Source organism: Danio aesculapii, chromosome 22 (assembly GCF_903798145.1).
Source record: "Danio aesculapii chromosome 22, fDanAes4.1, whole genome shotgun sequence".
NCBI classification, from domain to species: Eukaryota; Metazoa; Chordata; class Actinopteri; order Cypriniformes; family Danionidae; genus Danio; species Danio aesculapii.
Genome location: NC_079456.1, coordinates 33,808,642 through 33,829,920, shown reverse-complemented (window position 1 = coordinate 33,829,920; position 21,279 = coordinate 33,808,642). Strand labels below are relative to the sequence as shown.

At 37.3% G+C, this 21,279-nt stretch overlaps 1 protein-coding gene across 2 annotated transcripts in view; it reads right to left on the bottom strand.

Annotated features, from left to right (window-relative positions):
• Positions 1-21,279, bottom strand: part of LOC130215816 (arf-GAP with coiled-coil, ANK repeat and PH domain-containing protein 2-like) — a 101,290-nt gene that overhangs the window by 6,879 nt on the left and 73,132 nt on the right. For both annotated transcript variants that reach the window (XM_056447658.1, XM_056447659.1), the window contains exons 13-21: positions 20,534-20,639; positions 20,168-20,376; positions 16,640-16,709; positions 16,281-16,375; positions 13,204-13,388; positions 4,445-4,537; positions 2,512-2,708; positions 2,190-2,299; positions 94-204 (exon numbers count right to left, since the gene is read on the bottom strand). In XM_056447658.1, the coding sequence (XP_056303633.1) occupies positions 94-204; positions 2,190-2,299; positions 2,512-2,708; positions 4,445-4,537; positions 13,204-13,388; positions 16,281-16,375; positions 16,640-16,709; positions 20,168-20,376; positions 20,534-20,639 (1,176 nt within the window). The remainder of the gene's footprint in view (positions 1-93; positions 205-2,189; positions 2,300-2,511; positions 2,709-4,444; positions 4,538-13,203; positions 13,389-16,280; positions 16,376-16,639; positions 16,710-20,167; positions 20,377-20,533; positions 20,640-21,279) is intronic.

Here is a 21,279-nt window from a genome sequence, read left to right as displayed (position 1 = left end):
CATTCAGAACGCTCTCATGAACGATGCCGTTATCATTATCTTTATCCTGCTTGGTGTGAACAGGTCTTTAGGCAGTCAGAAAGATGATCTTACAGAGTGACGATATCAGCGTTTGCGGCCTCCACTGCGATGGAAAGCGGCGTCTGATTCTTCACATCTGCTGCGTTCTGATTGGCTCCTCGTTTCAGAAATAAACACACCTGCCTGAGGAGCAAACACACAATGGTGACGTTAGACCAACAAGCTTTTTTTCTTCATATCGCACTTAAAACATTCAACATGATTTGGCAGATCCTGGATCTTTTAATCTTGAGACAATAAGTTTGGGGAAAACTCTAAAAGAATTGATCTGAGGCAACTGCTATCCTTGGCCTCACGGTGGCGCAGTTGGTAGAATGATCGCCTCACAGCAAGAAGGTCGCTGGTTCGAGCCTCAGCTAGGTCATTAGGCATTTCCGTGTGGAGTTTGCATGCTCTCCCAGTGTTGGTGTGGGTTTCCTCCGGGTGCTCCGGTTTCCCCCACAAGTCCAAAAACATACAGCACAGATGAATTGGGTAAGCTATAATTGCCCCTAGTGTATGTGTGTCAATGAGTGTTGGGTTGCAGCTGGAAGGGCATATGGTGGATAAGATGGCGGTTCATTCCGCTGTGGCAACCTCAGATTAATAAAGGGACCAAGCTGAAAATAAAATGAATGAATGAATGATCTATCCTTGAAATCATGCTCAGCAATGCTGTGATTGGCTGGTGTAAATACCGCAGCGTAATGACATCATCTAATTAATATTCAATAATCAGCTAAAGCGGATGGGCATGTCCGAATATCCACTTTTGCTATTTTAAGAATGGGAAAAACAGTCAGTGCACCAGGCGCATAGTCAAAAATGGTTGTGCTTATTCTCTTATTGAGTATTGGGTGTGTTTTGGGCATAACAAGAATTAAACCAATCAGAGTCTCATCTCCCGTTCCCTTTAGATTAGATTAGATTAGATTCAGCTTTATTGTCATTACACATGTACAAGTACAAGGCAACGAAATGCAGTTTCAGTCTAAATAGCAGTGCAATAGCAGCAAGTGCAGGATACAGGTGCATGAAGTTGAGTTAATAAAGCATTTATTAACATACAAATGAACTATTATTATATTCCTGTATAATAAGATATATAAATGTTACTTGAATACTTTATTAATCATTTATTAACTCATTCTGAATGATCTTAAAAAGCCACCAACTATTCTTAAATAACTGATTTGTAAATACTGTGATACTTAATTTAGTAATGAAAAATTAATCATTAAAGTATGAAAACACAGTTATTAAGCACATTATACTCGTGCTTATAAGTCAAGAATACAGTATCTGTAGCTGCAGATATAAACTGCTTACTAATGTTTACTAATGTAGAGTTAATGCTTAACAGATAAGGAATTCACTATTTGCTAATGCTTAATAAATAGTTCATAGTTTGCAGTCATTATAAAGTGTTACCAATATTTGTGTACTGCTGCACATCCCTATGTACGTATTCAGCAGTGTGTATGCACGTTTTGGAACCACACAGGTGCATAACCCTAACACGCTCTTTAAAAATCTACCAAAAACCCTGCGTCATTGACTTTAAAGCAGCTTTGAGTTGGTTAATGGCACTATCTATGTCAAGCAAAATGGCAAAGCACCAACAAAGTGCCTTAACACACCTTCTTTTCAGACCAGCATGGCCATGGGTGCACAAATGCATGACTATTTAAACAACTAGGCATTAAATGTGAAAATGAAATCTGAGCTGAGCTGAAACACTGGTGCTGCATTGCATCGGGTATATGATAGAGCCCAGTGTGCATCAAGCTATGCAGGACTCCAGTTAAACTCTATAATTATTCGTTCTCAAATAGATCTCTAAATGAGAATACTGCTCATGACATTTGAACTATTAGTAAACTACAGAATTTCAGTATCACTTGTTTAAGCGGACTCAATCTCATCCTGTAAGATCAAGTAAGCCTGATGTTGAGCAGGTCTGAGCTTATGGAGCTGTTGCTTAACAATTACTCTTGGATGAGCTTCAAAGAACCAAACGATCCTGGATCATCAGGTCAAATCAACAATCAAATCCAGCAGATTAATTAATTAATTAATAAATCTAGCTGAGTGTGGAGATATTATAGTAATAAAGCATTGAGATTCACCCGGTGTGACCCAGGATGGTGGCGTGGTGAAGCGGCCCTCGACCCTGACTGTCCTGCTGGTTCACACTGGCTGAGTTCTGGAGCAGAAACTCACAGGTCACCAGAGAGCCCTGAAACACACACACGGACATTTAACAGGTTCTTCTTAGTGAAAATGATCATTTTAGACCAAACTTTGCTCATATGTCTTAGGAAATGCTAAATAAAATACAGAAAGACAGCCATTTTGATTATTCTTTTTTTTGCATATACTGAAATGCTCGTACAGTAAAGCGTTGTGAATGTGAAGTGTTGATATGTGGTGTGTGTGTGAGTCTCTGACCCCGTGGACGGCCATGATGAGCGGCGTCCTGCTGTCCTGCTCAGTGTTGGTCCAGTTGACCTGTGCCCCATGAGCCAGAGCTTCAGCCATATCAGGCAGACTGCGGCTGAAGGACGCCCAGTACAGTTGCAGACCCGCAGACGCCTGCTGAGGCTCGCAGAAAACCACCACAGCCTTCCCACAGCAGCCCTCATCATCTGAAATACAGCACAGATCAGTCAGGAAAACACATACACACACAGACAAACACACACACATCAGAGCTGAGCTGCATCTGAATCACTGCTGCAGCAGCAACAACAAAACATCAATAACAGAGGCAACAATAGAAACAACAAAAACAGCAACGACAACAACAGAAAAAACAACAATGACAACAGCAACAAGGAAAACAACAGCAACAACACAGCAACAACAGAAGAAACAACAGTGAAAACCACCACAACAGAAACAGCAGCAGCAACAACAGAACAACATTAACAGAAACAACAGTGAAAACAACCACAACATCAACAACTGAAACAAAAGTAACAACAGTAAAAACAACCACAACAAAAAGAAAAGTAACAACAAAACAGCAACAACAGTGAGAACAGAGACAACAACAGAAATAAGTGACAACAACAGCAACAACAAAACAGCAAAAAACAGCAACAACAACAAAGAAAACAATCACAGCAGCATCAACAACAGAAACAAAAGAAACAACATTAAAACTACAACAACAACAGAAAAAACACAACAACAGTGAGAACAGTAACAAAACAACAAAAGCAATAAGATAAACAACAGCAACAAGACGGCAACAACAAAGAAAACAACCACAGCAGAGGGAGCCACAACAACAACAGTGACAACACTAGAACAACAAAAACAGAAACAGCAACAACCATAAAATAACAGTGACAAACAACAGAACAATGATAATAGCAACAACCACCACCATCGAAATAACAGAGACAAAAGTAGAAACAACTGGGATAACAACAATGGGACAACAATAACAGCAGCAACAACAGTGCAACCAACCACCACAGCAACAACAACAGAAGCAACAATGACTAAAATAGAACAATAATGGCAACAACATAAACAACAACAACAAATCCAACAAAGCAGCAACAACAGAAAAAACAGCAACAAAAACAGAACAAAAACTGCAGTAACAAAAACAACAACAGTGACGACAACAAAACAGCAACAACAGAAAAAAACAGCAACAAAAACAGAACAAAAACTGCAGTAACAAAAACAACAACAGTGACGACAACAACAACAGAGACAACAGAAACAACAACAGAACAACAAAACAACAACAACAGCAACGACAGAGTCAACAGAAACAACAACAGAACAACAAAACAACAACAATAACAACAACAACAGAACAACAAAACAACAACAACAACAACAGAGACAACAGAAACAACAAAACAGCAGCAATAACAACAACAACAGAACAACAAAACAACAACAACAACAGAGACAACAGAAAGAACAACAGAACAACAAAACAGCTGCAACAACAACAGAACAACAAAACAACAACAACAACAACAGAAACAACAACAGAAACAACAAAACAGCAACAACAACAACAGAAACAACAACAAAACAGCAACAACAACAACAGAACAACAAAACAACAACAAAAACAGAGACAACAGAAACAACAACAGAACAACAAAACAGCAACAACAACAACAGAACAACAACAGCAACAACAACAACAAAACAGCAGCAACAACAGAGACAACAGAAACAACAACAGAACAACAAAACAGCAACAACAACAGAGACAACAGAAACAACAACAGAACAACAAAACACCAACAAAAACAACAACAGCAGAAACAACACCGACAGCAGAAACAACAAAACAGCAATAAAAAGATGTGTTGTGTGTGCTGTGTGTGCTGTGTGTCAGACTGACCTGTGTGGTTGACTGTGCTGCTTGATGCGCTGGCGTTGACTGTTTCTCTGCTCTCCTCGGTGAGAGTCTGAGCCTCTCCATCTGAACTCCTCACTGTCAAACACACACACGCACGCACACACACGCACACACGCACACACACACGCGCACACACACACACGCGCACACACACACACACAAACACACAAGTAGAGCAGATCTGAGACTCACTCAGGAAACACAAACCCCAGCAGAAAACACAGCAAAACCTCCACAGCTGAAGAAGAGCATGAGGGTGCGAAAGACATGCAGAGTGATGGAGAGATGCAAAAGCCCACATGGTGCTGACCGGAGCCAATTTCAGAACGTTCATTCAATTCAAGACAAATTTGGTCTAAATATAAACTGAGGCAGCTTGAGATGATCATCCTGCACAATCAGAGATCAGTTCACACTGCTGAAATGAGTCAAAGTGAGTGAGTTCTGAATTGAGCTCCAGCATGACAGTAGCTTTGTTTCCATCCAAAAATGGGAATTAAAGTTATGCGCAAAACTGGAATATCACATAAAAGATGTGCGAATAAAGCAGCGTTTCCATCCAAGTAGTCAAAGAGAATTAAATTATCACTTTCTGATTAACTGGCGCCAAATATCAACAGTAAAAATGGAATTTGCTGCGGTAGGAGAAGCTGCGCCAATCTTTTCTTCATTTATTAGAGTAGTTCAGCTACTCTAATCCATATGTTTTAGTCCTGTCCTTCCCTGCTCTCTTTTTGGAGGCAAATTTTCCTCTCGTTATTACCACTGTTGATATTCCACCTTGTCCAATTATTGGTCTATTTGGGGTTCTCCCACCCGACCACACTTTACCCTCTCATTTTGTAGACTTTGTAGACTTCTTAACACTTCTAGCTAGGCGACTCATTCTTCTGAACTGGAAGAGCCCTTACCCCCCTCTCACACTTGTTGGATAGGTTTGTACTGGATACTAGTTCTGGTCAGCACATTGTAGACCTGTATTTTCTGTATATAAGATTGCGCTAGTATTTTTAACATTTTTTATTTATTTATTTAATTTATCTTTTGGTTTTGTTTCGCTCAAAACACTCTTCAGTGTATTTGCTTATTGTTACATATTTATGTTGTCCATTTTGTATATTTTTGTAATGCGTTTTACAATGTAAAATGTTTTAGGCCAAATCGCCCAGTCCTACTTCAAATTAATGTGTTTTACAGTCACTCCATGCTCTTGGCTACTTCCCAACTATTAGAATTGAAGATAAGTATGTTTAGCCGTTCACACTGCTGAAATGAGTCAAGGTGAGTGAGTTCTGAATTGAGCTCCAGCATGACAGTTGCTATGTTTCCATCCAAAAAATGGGAATTAAATTTATGCGCAAAACTGGAATATCACATAAAAGGTGTGCGAATGAAGCAGCGTTTCCATCCAAGTAGTTAAAGAGAGTTAATTTGTCACTTCCTGATTACCTAGCGCCAAATATCAACAGTAAAAATTGGTAGGAGAAGCTGCGTCAATATTTTCTTCAATTAATAAATGACTTGCGCCTCAGATGACGACACGCAATGAAGGCATGGTGGTGTTTGAAGGCGTGAAACGCGGAGCACAGACGCTCTTGACAGTTCTAAAGGTCATTAATAATATAATAACACTAATACTGAAATGGTTGTGGCAGTTTAGAATGAATGACCAAAACAACATTTCAGATGTTTTACAGTGTGCTCAGGGCTGCTGGTTTGTCCATTCACACACATTTCGTCATCTTGGAATTATAAGGTTCTATCTGCATTCTGTATGATTTTCAGATATTGAGCTTCAAAGTTTGTGCATTCCATAGCAAACAGTATGTGTGTAACATTTGTTTTTTAAATAAAAAGTCTTAAAATGTACACAACTTCTAAAAAAAACATCCCATAATGTAAATAAGTTGTCATTTAATAAGAATATGTCAATAACTCAATATTGACAAAAATGTCAGATAGAACCTTATAATTCTAAGGTGATGATTTATCATCACATGCTCTCTTATAACAAAATCACATGACCTTTTTTAATGCTCATACTGGAATTTGTGCGCTAAAAGTGTTTTCATCGTAGTTTATGCGCATCTTTTCTTATCGAATAAAAGGTTTATCCTACTCAGTTATGCGCAAATGTTTTTAATGTGCATTTTCAAAATTTGTGCACATCTTGGCGTTTCCATCAACAGGTTTTTTATGCGCATGTCCAAACGTGGATGGAAACGTAGCTAGTGAAACAAGCTCTGTTTCCATCCAAAGACGTCAATTAAATTACTAATATCACATAAATATTTGCGAATAAACGTCGCTTCCATTTAATGAGAAACACAAGAGAACAAAATGCTCACTTCCTGATGATCTGATTTATTTGATCGAATTATTGATCAGAGAAATGCTGTTGAGTGCGTTGGATTTGCCACTGTGGTGTTTTTTCTTCTCTAATAAATGAGTTGCGCCTCAGAAGACAAAGATGAAACGCAACGATCGCACTAAATGCGGCGGCCTTTGGAGGTGTGAGACGCTCTTTGGGAGCGCAGACAGATGCTCAAGACAGTTCTGTAGGAAATAATAAATAATAATAGATGAAGAATATTACTGAAGCACTGTGATGACGGACTGACAGAGGGGTGAGGCCTTTTACAATCAGTAAAACAACATTTCACAGGGTATACACAGGCATCAGAGATTGAAATTTGATACCTTTTAAGACCCATTTTAAGACTCTTTGTGTAGATTTTAAGACCACATCACCAATTTAGAGTTCAACCTGTAACATTGTTGACATTTTAATTTGCAGTATATTTACTAAATACCAGTGTAGGGCAAGCTACTTGAAAATGTAGTGAGCTAAGCTATTAGCGACACTACTTAAAATGTAGCTTAACTACACTAAAAGCTACACCCTGGGAAATGTAGCAAGCTAAGCTAAAAGCTACTTTGCAAAAGTAGTTTAGCTACATCCAAGTTATTTTTATAATTTAAATGTTTAAATCGAAGCAACTTAAATTATCAATCATATCTTAGTGATCACTAAAACGGCCAATGAATCAGAGGCAGAATTGTTCAGTTATTTACTGTAAATAATTTTGTACCAAACAGAAACAACTGATAGTACAAACAAAAAATCCAATAAAACCAGGTGTTACACATTTAAAATACTGTACTAATGTATAGTAAAGGGAATTATTTGCCAATAAGCATTAAGTGACACTAACGTACTTATTGTAGTATCATTATTAACCATCATGAAATAATAGTAATTACCGTAGTATACTTTAGCCTTTACTACAGTAAACTATATATATAACTCCTCTCCCTCAGTTGTGTTTCCATCAAGCAAGTTTCTCGTGTCAGCCCAATGATTGATTTGCGACGTCACCGAGCAGAGCGAGAGGTGGCAGAAACGCAACAAAAAGTTTGTTGTCGACCATCGTAAAACAGGAAGAAGAAATCGCCATTCTCACCATCATATGGATTTACCTTTATCAGATAAACATCGGCCACACAGCTCCGTGAATGTTGGTGCTGTCACTTATTGATCCGCGATTTGTAAATGTAGCTTGTGTGGACGCTACTGCGCTACTTGACTAAAAAAATAACTTTGCTACTGAAAAGCTCCAGCTACTGCGACGCTACTTAGAAATGTAGTTAAGCTAGTAGCGTCGTTACCGCCCAACACTGCTAAATACTGATAGTAGGAAACTAGTCCTAAACTAAAACATTGTTTGTATACTGAATAAACATGTTAATCCAGCAGGTGGTGCCTTTACAACAGCAGGAATAACAGTGTTTCCCTGGTTACTGCAGTAAACAAAGCAGCGTGATGTCAAATCTAGCAGGATGTTTCTGATTTTATAAACTACACAGCATCCAAATATTCAAAGATTACATTCAGGAAACTTTGGCATACTGATTCCAAATTTAATACCTTGTAAAATAGCATTTAAGACTTTTTAATACTTTTTAAAGGCCTTAAATTTTTTTTTTTTTTTACCAAATTTACCAAAATTTACCAAATTTTATTACTTTTTAAGACCCCACGGACACCCTGTTTCAGATCTTTTACAATGTAAAGCTGGAAACATCTGCTTTAAACTCCATTAATCTGTCCCATCATACACATTTATATCTGTCTATAACTAAATCACATCACACAAACTGATGATGCGCAGAGTTTACAGACTCTTTTCACAATGACGTCACTTCACTTCCCTCTATCGGCACCGCAGTGTATTTTTACTTCCGGTTTACCTTTGAATGAATGGGAGACTTCTCTGGAAAATCTACAAATAAAAATATTAACATTGGATGATCTGATTTACGACTATTACTGGTATTGGACGTGTCTAAATGTTTCTCTTTCAATTGAAAATGATTGTTTAAGCTATTGAGAATGGGAATAAGCTAATGTTTATCAAGGAAAGCAACCTTTTCACTTATTAATTCAGTTTATTTCCTCAATAGTGGATTTATTTTTACTTTAATGCTGCTCAGAATATAAATTGATATTATCTGTTATGTAAATGTTCCAGCATGAGTACAATTCTTTATTAAATCTTCTTATTTCACCTGGTAAGTATGTCTATAAATGCAATCGGTTTATTATTTACTGATCTATTAATGTTTTGTTCAGTTTCTCTATTTGAATGAATAAATATTGTCCTATTGCCACCTTTTGGGTGGATATAATTTGATATCCGTACTACCTTTGAATGAATAATGTTACAAATAAATTCATAATCTAACAACACTGAATTAAAACGCAGTCTTCTTGGTGTTATTTTTGCAATTGTACATTTTTATAATGATTTTGTTTGATTATTATGAGTCACACACAACATTGTTATTCTATTTCATTTCATTTGAATATTAAATAAACATAAATGTTTTGTGTTTATGAATAAAATACCTATATATATTAAAAAAATGTCAGGAAACTGCGAATGTGGATAATATGAATGTGTTTGTGAATCAGCGGTCCACCGTAAACAACGACAGTAAAACACCCACAGATTTATTTATTACTTATTCTTCAGGACACAAAAGAAAATATTAAACATAAATCTGACATTAAAAAATAGTTCAGCACTCATGTAAACATCTGAAATCTATATTTGACAAATACTGACAGGTCCATAGCAACTTCATCTGCAGTTAAGACAGCAACACAAAGAAAGAGACTCTGTTTAAAGTCCCATTTTCTTGGTTCAAGTTGAAATCTGGATGAAGTTTTTTTTTTATGTCAGATGTCTCACCTTGAACGCTAACAACAGAAAACAGCCATAGTCACAGTCTAACCGTATTTGTAGTAAATATACCAACCCAGGCTCATTCTGAAAATGTAGCCCCGAGGACGTTTCTGGAGATCGCGAAATATGTCCCGGGAGGTAAGTATTTTTGCAGTTTTTGGTTTTCGCGAATCCGCGAGAGGCCGCTGTGCGCGCCTTTTTTGGCTTCTCAGACGTCCCCCGCGAGTGCCGTTTGCACCCGCGCTGTTCTCGCATAAACCCACCAGAGGCCGCTGTCGAACGAACGTCTGTCTGTCTGACTGGCTAAATGATTGACTGTGCCACCAGCCAATCAGCCGGCCGAACCGCCCTCCTCCTTCCCTGAACCCAACCAATTTTACCGATTGACCCGCCCGCCCTAAAACCCAATCAACAATTTACAAGGCCGTCCGGAAAAAGAAAAGCCCTCGTCTGATTTTTTTTACCACGTTTTCCGATTTCACCACATTCTCACCCTGTTATGAACCTCTTCGCTGTATTTCTTGGATTCTGTTTTAGTTTTACCTGATTTCTGGAACTGCTCTTCCCCGGACTCGAACCCGGTCGTCGTCGTCGTGGTCATCTCCTCTCTCCGTCTCAAGTCCGCCGACGTACAGGAAGAGCTAACCGGACAAACTGGTTGCGGCAGGAAAGCCCTCCACACGAAGGTAAGTGGTCAGCCGGCAAGCGCTAAAAGTAACGGCGTCATACCGCCCCGTAGCGTTTGCTTAAAAAACGAAATGCAGCCATACGTACCTCCGGCTACATAATTCACGGTCTCCAGAAACTTCCTCGGGACTACGTTTTCAGAATGAGCCTGGGTTGAAATATACAGCTGACTGGGTGAGTTCTCTATGAGGATTTCTGTGTAGGCGGAAGTAACGACACACTGCGTTGAGTGAAACCGAACACCGCGTGACGTCATGAGAAAAGGGTCTATATTCACTACATGTGCTTACATCAGAGTTTATGTGCATTTCTTCATCAGATAAAAAGTAATCTACTCTGTTCTGCGTACAGGTTTTTTTCTTCATATTTTTAAAATTGATGAACATTTAGGGATTTCCATCAAGTATTCTTATGCAATAATCCAAAATGCACATAAAAGAGGTAGGTGGATGGAAACACAGCTGCAGACACACACAGCAGTACTTACAGCAGCGCGTCTGGCCGGAGGAGGTAAAGTAGGAGAAGAGAGAGTCAAGCTCATCTACACAGAAGAGAGACTCGGGGTGCACTTCAACACAACACAACAGCAGGAGCAGGTTAACAGCATCGCAAACTCACACTGACTACAACAACATCCATCTGTGTGTGCGGAGAGACTGACATGAGGACGTGTGCTCAAGGGCCTTTGATTGCCGGCTTTAAAAGCTTCTCTTTTTGTTTTGTCGCAGTAGGTTCACATCCACACATTCATTTTGATTGAACTCTGCTCAAATTGGCCAATTGGGACTGGTCAGATTGATCTGTTCTGCTCTGATTGGTTAGATGGGACTAGTCAGATTGATCTATTCTGCTCTGATTGGTCAGATAGGTCTACTCTGTTATGATTGGTAACATAACTCTAATCTGATTAGATTGGTCAGTTGGAACTGGATGAATTGCTCTTTTGTGTTCTGATTGGTCATATGGGTCTACTCCGTTATGACTGGTCACATGACCATACTCTAATATGCTCTGATTGGTCAGATGGGACTGATCGGATTTTATCCTCTGCTCTGATTGGTCAGATGGGTCTACTTTGTTATGATTGGTCAAAGTGACCCTACTTTAATCTGTTCTGATTGGTCAGTTGGGACTGGTAAGTCTACTGATTGGTCAGATGGGTCTACTCTGTTATGACTAGTCACATGGCCCTACTCTAATCTGCTCGGACTGGTCAGTTGGGACTGGTCGGACCGGTCTATTCTGTTCTGATTAGTCAGATGGGACTGGTCAGACTGCTCTATATGATTGGTCAGATAGATCTACTATGTTATAATTGGTCAAATTAGTCTATTCTGCTAACGCCGGTCAGTAGGGACAGGTTAGATTGCTTTATTCTGTTCTGATTGGTCAGGTAAATCTACTCTGTTATGACAGGTCACATAACCCAACGCTAGTCTCCTTGGATTGGTAAAATGGGACTGGTCAAATTGCTCTATTTTGCTCTGATTGGTCTGATTGGCTCAATAATTCTAATATGCTCTGATTGGTCAGATGGGACTGGTCAGATTTCTGTATCCTGTTCTAATTGGTCAGATAGATCAACTCTGTTATGATTGGTCACATGACTCTATTCTGCTCTGATTGGTCAGATGGGACTGGTCAGATTACATTACTGTAAAGGTCACAGATATGTTTACTTTGTTTTCACTGGTCACATGACCCTACTCTATTCTACTCTGACTGGTCAGATACTCTATGATTGGTCATATAACACTAATATGCTCTGATTGGTCAGATTGGACTGGTTGGATTTTCATATTCTGCTCTGATTGGTCAGATGGGTCTACTCTGTTATGACTGGTCACATGGCCCTACTCTAATCTGCTCTGACTGGTCAGTTGGGACTGGCTGGCCCGGTCTAATCTGTTCTGATTGGTCAGATGGGATTGGTCAGACTGCTCTATATGATTGGTCAGATAGATCTACCTTGTTATAATTGGTCAAATTACTCTATTCTGCTCACACTGGTCAATAGGGACAGGTTAGATTGCTTTATTATGTTCTGATTGGTCAGGGAAATCTACTCTGACTGGTCACACAACCCAATGCTAGTCTCCTTGGATTGGTCAGATGGGACTGGTCAAATTGCTCTGTTTTGCTCTGACTGGTTAGATGGGTCTGCTCTGCTAAGATTGGTAAAATAATTCTAATATGCTCTGATTGGTCAGATGGGACTGGTCAAATTGCTCTATTCTGCTCTGATTGGTTAGATGGGTCTGCTCTGTTATGATTGGTCAAACGACCCTACTCTAATATCTTCTGATGGGACAGATCAAGATTCAGTTGGGACACATCAAACTACTGTATTCTGTTCTGATTGGTAAGATGGATCTACTCTGTTAAGATTGGTCACATGATCCTAATTTAATCTGCTCTGATTGGTCAAATTGTTATGATTGGTATAACTCTAATCTGATCAGATTGGTCAATTGGGACAAGACAAATTGCTCTTGTGTCCTGATTGGTCATATGGTACTACTCTGTTATGACTAGTCACATGACCCTTCTCTAATATGCTCTGATTGGTCAGATGGGACTGGTTGAAGGCTTCTGCTGGTGTGAAATTTTCTTGTTGAGATTAAATACTGAAGATTATATCATGGTATACAGTATTTACCTAAGCTGCAAAAAAGATTATTTTAACAAGTACTGACTATAAAAAAAGCATAACAGGGGCACTTTAACAGTAGAGTCACAGAAAGATGTTAAAAAGGTTTAATAGCAGGAAAGCTCAGACCTGACACCTGATGAAGAACTGCTCACCTGAGGAACTGGAGGCTAGCCGAGGTTTGGACAGTGATCTTGTCGGCTGTGTGTCCGAGCAGCCACTGGGATGTTTATCTTCTTTACTCAGTAATAAAACCTTCTGTCTGATCTGGTCTTCGGACCGTCTTTGCACAAACCTTCGCTCCACGTACTTGGCTTTGATGTAGGCCTCCACTTCATGCCTGCGCACCACAACACACACAAAACTACTCTTAAAAAGGTTGATGTACAGTAATAGCGGTAGAAACGAATCTCAGGTTAATCTAATCTAATACATGTTCAGGGGCGACGAAGTGGTGTAGTAGGTAGTGCTGTCGCCTCACAACAAGAAGGTCGCTGGTTCGGCCTCGGCTGGGTCAGCTGGCGTTTCTGATTTTGAATGTTCTCCCTGCGTTCGCGTGGGTTTCCTCCGGGTGCTCCGGTTTCTCCCACAGTCCAAAGACATGTGGTACCTCTCAAAAAATGTAACTACACGTCGCAATTACGCGTAATGCAAGCTCTGTGATTGGTCAGCTTGGTAGCGCTGACGAGTGTGGGCGTGACCGAGAGCCACATCGGCCGAGAGTCCAATGGAGCGATTGTTTGAGTGTGTGGAGTCCTGTAAAGGAGACATGTGTTTCTCGAGTTGAAAATAAATTGAGTTAAAAATGCTTGGACAGTCCACACGTGAGAGCAAATAATCAACTTTTGCCTCAAGTTGAGCTAAACCCTCGTTCGCTTGAAAATGAAACACGCGCTGTCATTGGACAGAGACAAAACCATAGCTCATTTTAGCAGGAGCTCAGCAAAGCGACTCAAATGTCCGGGCAATATGAACATGTTTGGAGACGGTTTGTGGATGATTTCTTAGCTTTAGCTGATTTCTGATAAAGAAATTCTTATCTGGATTATTACTGTTTGTATAGAAAAGTTTTACAGTTGAGGGGTGGCGTTACTGCAGTCAGGTGGTATTTGTGTTCAGATCAGACTGCGTGATTTTGACTTAGCTCACCTGACCGCTCCCACGTGTGGACTGTCCAATGGCATTTTTAACTCAATTTATGTTCAACTCGAGAAACGCATGTAACAAAAGAAAAAGAAAAGCAAGTGGCAAATAGAGAAAGAAAAGCATTTGTCAAATGCCATTTTAAAAAGCTATTGAAATTGTGCATTTTAAATGATCTATAAATAAACGTTTTTATTGTTTGATTAATCAGCGTTTTAAAACATGAATTAAATAAACTTTTATAACATTGTCTATTTATTCATACATTTAAAAGTTCTTTTTAAATGCATTGATTTATTGCTTGGGGCGACGCAGTGGCGCAGTAGGTAGCGCTTTCGCCTCACAGCAAGAAGGTCGCTGGTTTGAGCCTCGGCTGTGTCAGTTGGCGTTTCTGTGTGGAGTTTGCATGTTCTCCCTGCGTTCGCGGGGGTTTCCTCTGGTTGCTCCGGTTTCTCCCACAGTCTAAAGACATGTGGTACAGGTGAATTGGGTAGGCTAAATTGTCCGTAGTGTTTAAGTGTGTATGGATGTTTCCCAGAGATGGGTTGCAGCCGGAAGGGCATCCGCTGCGTAAAAGACATGCTGGATAAGTTGGCGGTTCATTCCGCTGTGGCGACCCCGGATTAATAGGGTATATGCCAAGCTAGTGTGTTTCCCACACTGATAAACTTCCGGTGACCTGTTAATGTGATTTTTCCATTTTATACGGTTCCTTTTACAGCATCGGTGTTGTAATGTAATTCAAATACAATCAGATAAACAGACTTTGGCATTCATTTAGTTGCTCAAGCGTAAAACGAGACAAAAAGCTGTTTGCTCGCACTCGCCCGTCATAATAGGCAGGCTAGCGCAGAAGCTCTGTTGAATATACTGGGGTAAAATAGATGTTCATATTATAAAGACATGGCGGGGGGAAATGTAATTTAATGCAGTGCTTCTTGTACAATCTTAGACCCACTTTATATCGGATATCACTCAGCCAGTGGAGATCGCAGATTTTTAAAGAAAACAGACATTAAACATGCCGATTTTGCATTGGCATTCAGTTCACCGGAAACGATTAACCCAGGTTACTGGCAAATTAAAAGTCCTATTAGCATGCTTCGGCATATACCCCATAAAGGGACTAAGCCGAAAAGAAAATTAAATGCTTTATTAAATGAGATTTAAAAACACAAATTAAACAAACATTTAAATATGTCTATTTATTTGTCCATTAATTGTTCAGTTAAATTGTGATTTATTTATACACGTTTTAATAATTCAATTTTAAAATTGATAATTTGATTCTTTATTTTATTTCTAACCGGCACTGCGTTTAGTTAAGCAATGTTACTTATTGAAGCCTTATTGCACAGTGTTAACACAAAATAGCCCTATAAATAGCCAACACTTTTTCATAATTCATATTTAGTACTGTTTTTGTTTGAACCATTAAGCTAATTAACTAACTAAGATGTGCGTCTTTTTTGCTGACAAGAAGAAAAGTGTGCTGTGCTTTTTATGTTGCTAGGCAACCACTGAATCAGCTGCGTATTGTGCGCGAGTGGTGCTGTTGATATTGTAATAGTTGTAATATTTAATAACATTGTGATATTCACGATCTGTGAAGTCAAACAGCTCCGGATAACTTAAAATAGCGACAACTAGTCTCTCCTTCATCTTTAAAAGTCTTCGTAGTCGTCTTTACAACACAAACACTGCTGTCACCTCAACAGAAACCCCGCCTCTGCTTTCATTTGATTGGAGAATGAAAAAGACGCAACTGAGGTACTATGATTTTTTTCTGCTCAGAGTTGACTTTTTTTAACTGTGCAACGCCAAAAACACGAGGTGTAGCAGGTGGTTAAAACGCAAGGCATAGGGCACACGCAAAAAAGGCCCCTCTCATCACAAAAAAAGTGCATTCAGTGTGATCAAGGAGTCTCCATGCATTTAGCGCTGTTAAATACAATCTGATTATTCTGATTATTCTGATTATTCCAAACGTTTCAATAATAATTGATTATTTAGAGTATTTTGAAGAACCCACAATATCAATATATGGACATGTTTCAAGAACAAAATAGTCTAGTGTAGTCAGGAGTACCTGGGATCTCCTGCGTTTGGTTTCCTGGCTCCTAGTTCTTCTCGTCGGGCCTCGTAGATCTGATTTATGACCCCATTTCCCAGCTCACACATCAGCTAAACAACAACAAATAAAACTGAATCAATCTAAAAATACCAACTTTAATAACATCACGTGTTCGCTCACTGTATTTGATCAGATGAACAAAAGCATCCTGAAAATGATCTCTGAATGCACGTGAGGATGAGCAGGTTTATGAGATGAAAGAGAAGCTTTTCTCAGAGACATCTGGACCGATATTCACATACATGAACAAGCATCTGTCGATTCACATCCAGATGTTGATTACAAGACAGGAGTCTCGTGTGTCTCAGACTCACCTTCAGCAGTTCAGGCTCCCAAGTGTCCAGAGTCAGAGATCTGACCTTCGAGAAATGAACGCCAAGACTCCTGAAAACACAAAAGACGCAAATCTATTAAGTATATAATATATTCAAAAAGGGGGAAACCGATATATCGGCTATGGTCATATTAGTTTAGGTAACACTTTAAGGATGATACTATAAAATATTATATATTATAGTGACTAGTGAGTTATTTCCTGCCTATTATTAAATATTAACTGTTTATTAGTACTTATAAGCACATATCCTGCAAAATCTTATTCTACATCACTAATCCTACCAAAACCTAAACCCAACTGCTACCTTAAAAACTATTAATAATCAGTAAATTAGTACTTAATTGAGTTTGTGTTTAATAGATTTACTTAAAAAACAAACAAACAAGCAAACACAACATAACACACCTATCAGGTATATAGTATATTCATAAAGGGGGAAACCGATATATCGGTTATGGTCATATTAGTTATTTAGGGAACACTTTAGGCACAATACTATAAATGCTAACTAGTAGTTTATTCTTAAAATATTAACTGTTTATTAGTTCTTATAAGCACACATCCTGCATGATCTTATTCTACATCCCTAATCTTACCCAACACCTAAACCCAACTATCCCAATAACTATTAATAATCAGCAAATTAGTACTTTGAGCTAAAAGTCTTATGTAATGTTTTGTTATTAATAATAAAGTGTGAAATATATCTATTATATTTTTTATTATTAATTCATTGCATATTTCTTTTTGTTTTGGCCCAAATGTCAGACTTTTATTTTGACAAAACAGGAAATTTCTTTTTACAAAGGCAATGAATCTGTTTCTTTACGAGTTTACTGTTTGTGCTTAATAGATTTACTTAAAAAACAAAACAAAAAAAAAAACATAACAAATCTATTAAGTATATAATATATTAAAAAAGGGGAAAACCGATATATCGGTTATGGTCATATTAGTTTAGGTAGCACTTTAGGGATGATACTAAAAAATATTATATATTATAGTGACTAGTGACTTATTTCCTGCCTATTGTTAAAATATTAAATGCTTATTAGTACTTATAAGCACATATCCTGTAGGATCTTTGTCTCCATCTCTAATCCTACCAATATGTAAACTCAACTACTACCTTAAAATCTATTAATAAGCAGCAAATTAGTACATTATTGAGCTAAAAGTCTTAATTAATGGTTTGTTAATAGCAATAACCTTAAAATAAAGTCTGAAAGTAATTTATTAGATTTTTTTATTATTATTTCATTGCATATTTCTTTTTGTTTTAGCCCAAATGTCAGACTTTTATTTTGACAAACACAAAACATTTATTCTAACAAAAGCAATGAATCTGTTTTTTTTATGAGTTTACTGTTTGTGCTTAATAGCTTTACATAAAAAAACAAACAAACAGAAACATAACATATCTATTAAGTACTGTATATAATATATTCAAAAAGGTGGAAACCGATATATCGGTTATGGTCATATTAGTTTAGGTAACACTTAAAGGATGATTCTATAAAATATTATATATTTTAGTGACTTGTGACTTATTTCCTGCCTATTATTAAAAATTAACTGTTTATCAGTACTTATAAGGACATATTCTGCATGATCGTATTCTACAATACTAATCCTACCAATACCTAAACCAAACTGCTACCTTAAAAACGATTAATAATCAGTAAATTAGTAATTGATTAAGCTTGTGTTTAAAAGATTTACTTAAAAAATAAACAAACAAACAAACAAACAAACAAACAAACAAACAAACAAACAAACAAACAAACAAACAAACAGACAACATCTATTAGATAGATATAATATATTCAAAAAGGGGGAAACCGATATATCGTTTATGGTCATATTAGGTATTTAAAGGAACACTTTAGAGACGATACAATAAAATATAAACTAGTAGCTTATTATTAAAATATTAACTGCTTATTAGTACTTAGACAAAACAGGAAATTTCTATTTACAAAGGCAATGAATCTGTTTCTTTATGAGTTTACTGTTTGTGATTAATAGATTTACTTAAAAAACAAACAAAAAAAACATAACAAATCTATTAAGTATATAATATATTAAAAAAGGGGAAAAAATATATATCGGTTGTGGTCATATTAGTTTAGGTAGCACTTTAGGGATGATACTATAAAATATTATATATTATAGTGACTAGTGACTTATTTCCTGCCTATTGTTAAAATATTAAATGCTTATTAGTACTTATAAGCACATATCCTGTAGGATCTTAGTCTCCATCTCTAATCCTACCAATATGTAAACTCAACTACTACCTTAAAATCTATTAATAAGCAGCAAATTAGTACATTGAGCTAAAAGTCTTAATTAATGGTTTGTTAATAGCGAGAACCTTAAAATAAAGTCTGAAAGTAATTTATTAGATTTTTTAATTATTATTTCATTGCATATTTCTTTTTGTTTTAGCCCAAATGTCAGACTTTTATTTTGACAAACACAAAACATTTATTCTAACAAAAGCAATGAATCTGTTTTTTTTATGAGTTTACTGTTTGTGCTTAATAGCTTTACATAAAAAACAAACAAACAAAAACATAACACATCTATTAAGTACTGTGTATAATATATTCAAACAGGTGGAAACCGATATATCGGTTATAGTCATATTAGTTTAGGTAACACTTTAAGGATGATTCTATAAAATATTATATATTTTAGTGACTTGTGACTTATTTCCTGCCTATTATTAAAAATTAACTGTTTATCAGTACTTATAAGGACATATTCTGCATGATCGTATTCTACAATACTAATCCTACAAATACCTAAATCCAACTGCGACCTTAAAAACTATTAATAATCAGTAAATTAGTACTTTATTGCGCTTGTATTTATTAATTTAATTTAAAAAAACATAAAAGCAAAAAGCAAAGACAACATAACAAATCTATTAAGTATATAATATATTGAAAAAGGAGGAACCGATACTAATAAACTAATATATTGGTTCCTCCTTTTTCAATATATTATATACTTAATAGATTTGTTATGTTGTCTTTGCTTTTTTGTTATGGTCATATTAGTTGTTTAAGAAACACTTTAGGGACTATACGGTAAAAATGTGAACTAGTGACTTTTTTCTTGCCTTACTATTAAAATATTAAATGTTTATTAGTATTTATAAGCACATATCCTGCATGATCGTATTCTCCATCCCTAATCTTATAAATTTATTAAACTTATTAAGTGAACACAAGATTATTTTACTCGTTTTAAGGAAAAACTCACTAAATTTTGAGGTTTTACTTCTGAAATCAAGACAATATGTTTTGCTTGTCTTGGAAAAGCTTCTTGATTTCAGAATTTTTAGATATTTGGACTAGAAACAGAACAAAATCTTTAAGTTAAAAGTGCATTATTTGCATCCTAGCCAAGCACTATAGAAATACACACACACACACACATTTTAAATCAAGCTCTACATTGAGGAATATCCACCAATCAGTGAGCGGCTGCTTACCTGTGTATGCCGGAGCACTGTATGCAGAGTGTGATGCCCAGATTGATGCTGGCCCAGCGCGGCTCCGGCTGGCCACAGTCACAGCAGCTGCTGTTCCCAGAGATTGCCATGACCCTCTGCAGAGCGTTCTCACCCTTCACACACTTCTCCTTCACGTCTCCAGCTGAGTCCAGACTGCCTGTAGATGTAGATGACTTTCTGTCCATCTTCTGCCACACACACATGCACAGAGTTACCACACTTTATTTAAATGACTTAAAAATCTAAAGTCCATCAACCCCTAGTGTATATAATGGCTGTGGTGTGGTAGGGGGAGAGAAGACGGGGTCCTGGTTTTAGACATGGGTTCTAGAGAGTGCAATATACCTCTGCATCATCTGCTTTGTCTCTGAACGCGGTGGCGATGCTGTTCTGGACGGCTTTAATCCAGGCCTGCCGCAGTTTCTCTGAGTCTGCCTGCATCATGCAGCTCCTGTAGTGGAGATAAAACCAGCTTTCAGTACAGTCTGTCATTATACTGTCATAATATGGCTGCATTCATTTAAATGTTACAGTAGCTATATTCTGGGCTTTTCCTGCATAGAGAATTACTAGCCAAAAACCTCTTTTTTTATTTAACCCCTTGTGAACTGTCAGATCTACAACCCTTTCATTATGTTCGGGATGAAAACATACACTAAATTAAACCTGTAAAAATACATCAGATAAATATATTCTGGAAAATCAACACTAATTCTGATCAAGGATTTTGATTCTTTAATTTTCAAGTTTGTAAACGATGTCACTGATTTAAGGGGAAAAATGCAGTAAATGACTTCCAGTTGAAGTCAGAATTATTAGCCCCCCTGTTTATTTTTTCCCCAATTTCTGTTTAACGGAGAGCAGATTTCTTCAACACATTTCTAGACATAATAGTTTTAATAACTCATCTCTAATAACTGATTTATTTTATCTTTGCCATGATGACAGTAAATAATATTTGACTAGATATTTTTCAAGACACTTCTATACAGCTTAAAGTGACTTTTAAAGGCTTAACTAGGTTAACTAGGCAGGTTAGGGTAATTAGGCAAGTTAATGTATAACGATGGTTTGTTCTGTAGACTATCTAA